This window comes from Bremia lactucae, linkage group LG2 (genome assembly GCF_004359215.1).
Source record: "Bremia lactucae strain SF5 linkage group LG2, whole genome shotgun sequence".
Lineage (NCBI taxonomy): Eukaryota > Oomycota > Peronosporomycetes > Peronosporales > Peronosporaceae > Bremia > Bremia lactucae.
Window position 1 is genome coordinate 5,013,012 of NC_090611.1, and position 5,145 is coordinate 5,018,156.

At 41.3% G+C, this 5,145-nt stretch overlaps 2 protein-coding genes across 2 annotated transcripts; one reads left to right on the forward strand and one right to left on the reverse strand.

Moving 5' to 3' along the window:
* Positions 1 to 299: 299 nt before the first annotated feature.
* On the reverse strand, positions 300 to 899 carry CCR75_006918 (uncharacterized protein; the record flags this gene model as incomplete). The annotated part of the gene is made up of 1 exon (XM_067964983.1): positions 300 to 899. The coding sequence occupies one exon, from the start codon at positions 897 to 899 to the stop codon at positions 300 to 302; it is 600 nt and encodes a 199-aa protein (XP_067821896.1).
* Positions 900 to 3,460: 2,561 nt separating this feature from the next.
* Positions 3,461 to 4,069, forward strand: CCR75_006917 (uncharacterized protein; the record flags this gene model as incomplete). The annotated part of the gene is made up of 1 exon (XM_067964982.1): positions 3,461 to 4,069. One exon carries the CDS (start codon positions 3,461 to 3,463, stop codon positions 4,067 to 4,069), a length of 609 nt encoding a protein of 202 aa, XP_067821901.1.
* Positions 4,070 to 5,145: the final 1,076 nt, after the last annotated feature.

Genomic DNA, 5,145 nt, shown 5'->3' on the forward strand with positions numbered 1-5,145 from the left:
GTGGCAGTCTTGATATACATGGTAAACTGCTTCGTCATAAACTCAATAATGGACTGAGGTTGGTGTATTCTCTATGCATTAGGGCCTTGCCAAGAGCGTCTTATTAAATGAGGAAATTACAGCAAATCTTCGGTTAAGCAGAGTCATTACGCACTGAAAAGGTCAAGCGCCGACTAAACAAGTAAGGGTGACAGCATAGTCTCGCGGAGACGTTCAAGCTCCAAACAAGATGCAAACAACAAAATCAGGTCATTATATCAATAAGGTTTTAACCATCTCTGTAACCTATACCTATATCTCTAAAGAGTATTTGTCGCTTGCAATTTCTGGACGTTGACGCGGGCCTGCTTCATTACGCGCTGGTAGAGCTCCGGGCGGTAACCTAAAGGAAACAAAATCTCGAGGAGCACAAACAGAGGAGCTGTGATAAATGCCTGGTCTGGACTGTCGAAAAGTGCTGGTTTACGACGCTCGAACACGCCATGTCCAATAAACTGCAGCGTCCACGCCAGGGCCTGGATGACCAATACAGCGTGCAAAATGTCAATGTCCATGGTCTTCGCCCCTTCAATGACCAGGTAGTTGGCAAGCACGAAGCATTGAAAGACGATGGCAGCTCCCAAAGTGCCAGCGTAGATATCCAGAGCAATATACCACAACATATAGATGCTGACCACGACGGCCGAGTAATTGAACACCATATACTGTCCGTAAGGCAGCGATGTCAAAAATACTGGCGTTTCGATCAGTGGTTTCGTGTGTGCGAGAAGTACGAGTCCTGACACGAAGACAGGCCAGATGCAGACCAAATGAATGCACTGGTTGATCTTGTTGCTGTGGTAAGACAGGTAGAATGCCACTTGCTTCTCGAGGTCAAATCGGTCTGATGGGAATCCCATGGCAATGATGTGGTCGTCGACGTTAAGCAAAATTGAAAGTGATCGAGATTGAGAGCATTGAATACTCTAAAGAGTGAGGCGTAAGTTATTATATTATTTTGGAGGAATTTAAAAACCGAACGGGTGGTGGACTACGTCGAGAGCATATGATTGCTCAAACGGATGAAGTCGGTGAGTAGATGATCCATATATTTTGTGGCTCACCAACCGCTAAGTGGGCCGTTCTCAAAATCACACTTTTGGTTTGCGACTGTGGCTGCCTAGTTTATGGTGCGCGTTTGCGACACGATTGGACTCAGAAAAATCGTTCAGATCAGCATATATTTTGTTGCTAATTTGATAAACCTATGGTTCCCGCTCCCTTCTAGATACCCTCGCGTTATTTTTCTTTTAAAAAAGATTTCGCTTGTGTAAGCAGAAGACTTCGTGCTCGATTAAATAAGCGGGTTATTATATATAATATTCCATCGCATTGGCAGCGTCAAATAAATGTGTCACGACGTTACTTTCATCACTTTTGTATTTAATCACACTTTGTCTTTTACCCTAAGCACTGAATTAACCTTCTCACCGACTTCACATCAGAAATGTGTCAGAAGCTACTCGTTCTCTGGGACCAAAAAAGTACAATTTGATCGATTTCTGGAAAGCAAATTGCCAAACTGTAAATAAATAATTAACAACACTTGTTTCTATTCTTTGAAGAAGCTATTGTGTAAAACGAAGTTCGATGGAATGCATTGTTTATCATTCCTGAAGGCTATTTATAAGGAGAGACGAGCTATAGAACTTTGTCATATTTCAAGGCTTTTTTGCACGCATGTCTTATGCGCTTTTTTGTAACCTGTGACGATTCGGTATGCCTTTCAAGCCGTTGACTTACTATTAAATGATATTTGAATACCGTGACTTTTTTTGTCAAGTACGCGAACATCTGCCTCTGAGACATTCTTAAATCACATTTTCCCGTCGTCCTTGCGATTGCTGTACTCTATAAGCTCGCCATTTGCTTCATAATTATCTGCGTCGCCAATCCTGCCACGGATTCGGCCTGTTGGTCCGTTTTTCAAAAATATATATAAAAGACAAGTATAGCTTCTATTTTTTTTTCATTATTTTTCTAACAACGCCAAATAGGAATCCTGGATATTAAAAACGATGCTGCTTAAGATAGGTGGGATCGAGCTTGGCCTATAAGAAAGCCTTCATTTCTTGACGATTTTGGCCAGCGGTCATAATTGCGCGCTATAAGGGTACATTTAGTTTTATACGCCATTACCTTACCCATGCATGTCCTCCCAAATAGGAGCTAGCCCTCAAGCCTTATCAATTATGTGGTGGCCACCATGGCTATATTAGGCTTACAGAACCACACGAGGACGTTCCACCAACCATATAATTCAAGCTGTATTGGCTCGGCAGCTATCGTTTTAAACATAATTCAGCCCATTTATTAGAATTAGTTTGACTCGTTTTTGTACAATCTACCTCTATGCAAGCATATTGCTTTTGAATACCCTGTAACAGGAGGTATTATCGCGCAAGATACTATGCATCTTACTATATCTGAATCAATGGGGCTATTGCTTTAGGTCAAACTCACGGGCGGATTGAACGTGAATTGAACATTCAGTTTCTTCAAGTGGTGGAGGTTGTAGGCGGGCCACACAAAGGACTAACAAAATTAACAGGACCACACAGCGGAAAGCGCGAAATACAATTACTGTAATTACTTTCGAACACTATTTTCATAAACACCAGAATTCAAATCGTAAAATGTTTTGTGATCTTTCCCTGCGTGGCCAACTATGATTGGTATCTCCAAGCCACGTGAACCTTTGTCCAGATTTGAAGTTTTGGCTATTCACCACCCAACTAAATACCTTCAGCATGCTTTTAACAAGGGTTTCCCTTCAACGTCCTCAGTTAAAACGAAATTTGATAAGGGACCGTCGTCATTTTTTCTAGAAGCCTCGAGATTGGAGAAGTGTCAATTTCAAATTACTTTAAAATCTAACATCCTTTCTGATTTCTACCGTCTGTTGAGTGTATGGATCTAAGAATTCAATTAGTACCGCGTGTACTCCTAATGTACTTCAAGCATTGAAGCTCAAGGACCACCTACTAAAAAGGATTGGTCAGCATATGCGATGAAAATTAAGCAACAGAGTGAAGCATTATTAAGAAAGATATCACGTGGTCGCACTAAGCGGAGAAAGTGTTCCATGGCTAAAGAAGCAACTTGAACATTTCAAATAGCTTGTAAGCGAAGAGGCTATAAAGTGCTCATTTAATACTCGTAGACACAGCTCTAATGGTAAAGAGAATAAAAGTGACAGAAAAAAATTGGGCTGTATGTAGAGATGGGCATCTCGAACGCTCGAGATACCAATCGTCTACTCACCGTATTGAAGACCTCGAAAGTTACGCTACAGTAGACTTTTAAGACCAGTATAAATTTTTCATGCAACTAATGTAATTTTTGTCGAGCAGGTGATTATTCCTCTCACTATCACTTCGAGATTCACTCAGTGCAAGCTAAACCACCCCGTATCATTGCAATGGGCTTCCCATCGGACCGCTTTAACCTCGAGAAGCAAGTGGCATTCTACCTGTCTTACCACAGCAACAAGATCAACCAAGGCATTCATTTCGTCTGCATCTGGCCTGTCTTCGTGTCAGGACTCGTGCTTCTCGCACACACGAAACCACTGATCGAAACGCCAGTATTTTTGACATCGCTGCCTTACGGACAGTATATGGTGTTCAATTACTCGGCCGTCGTGGTCAGCATCTATATGTTGTGGTATATTGCTCTGGATGTCTTCGCTGGCACTTTGGGAGCTGCCATTGTCTTTCAATGCTTCGTGCTTGCCAACTACCTGGTCATTGAAGGGGCGAAGACCATGGACATTGACATTTTGCACGCTGTATTGGTCATCCAGGCCCTGGCGTGGACGCTGCAGTTTATTGGACATGGCGTGTTCGAGCGTCGTAAACCAGCGCTTTTCGACAGTCCAGACCAGGCATTTATCACGGCTCCTCTGTTTGTGCTCCTCGAGATTTTGTTTCCTTTAGGTTACCGCCCGGAGCTCTACCAGCGCGTAATGAAACAGGCTCGCATCAACGTCAAAAATTTCCAAGTCGAAAAGACGGTGTTAAGCAGCTGAAGTGTATTGTTTCACATACCTTTGTTGCCAATTTATTGCTTGTTAACGAAAATTGCAGAAAAAATACATTGTATCCTTTGTTTGCTGTATTTCAAATTCGAACATTAAAGACCCTTCTCTTGTCAAGAAGACGACAAAATTTCGAGTTGTATTTGGCCAGTTTTTGTTTTCTGTTAAAGATGAGGCCTTCGATGTCAAACTTTAGGTAAACCAAATTGGCGTAATTACGCTTTTGACTAAGTCTTCTCGTAATTCAAAATCTTCATAAATAACCAGAAACAACACTGAACTTGATAAGCATCGAAAGACGAAACATACGCCGTTGCTTCTTCATCGTATGTCGCGCGGAAAGCATAGTCGGACTCAAATAGGATGGATATTTTTACGAGGTGGTCCTCTTCTCATGTTAAGAAATCTTTAAGAAAGATACCTCCAGCACGCTTAATGTCACAGAAATATCTCTAGCAAAAAAAGAGATACGTTAATACACAAATTGAATAATTCTAATGCAGTAAAAAATAAATTGAGAGCAATTTCGCCAAGGATGAAGCGCGCTACTTAAAACTGCCACGTACTACGCACATACCTTCAGACACAGTAAGGAAGCGTTTGACCGCCTTCTCTCACGTGCAGTGAGGTTTGTAGTGGGCGCCTTAGCGACCTCACCCAACTCGCGAAGTACACTGATAGAAGTGTCGTCACGGGAGCGGTAATCCGGCTCCTCGTGCGCACTTATCAAGTATTGAGTGAGTTTAAGATTAATATATATTTATCGCATTAAATATAAATTCCTGTTTTAATTAATCATACCTGCTATCTCTGCAGATAGATTTATATGTATTGTAACGGGGTGTATCGTTACATGAAATTAACACTTAAAGGTTGTTAATTAATATATTATCTATAAGGTAGATAATATTTGGAGGATATTACTTTATGTAGTAATATTCTGAATTCTTATCAATAAATAGGTATAGGCCATTATATCTATTTATTCCGCAGACTAATTGTAACGGGGCACTGCGACTTGTACTGTTTCAGTACAAGTCCACTTCAAACTGCTTCAGATGTGAGTG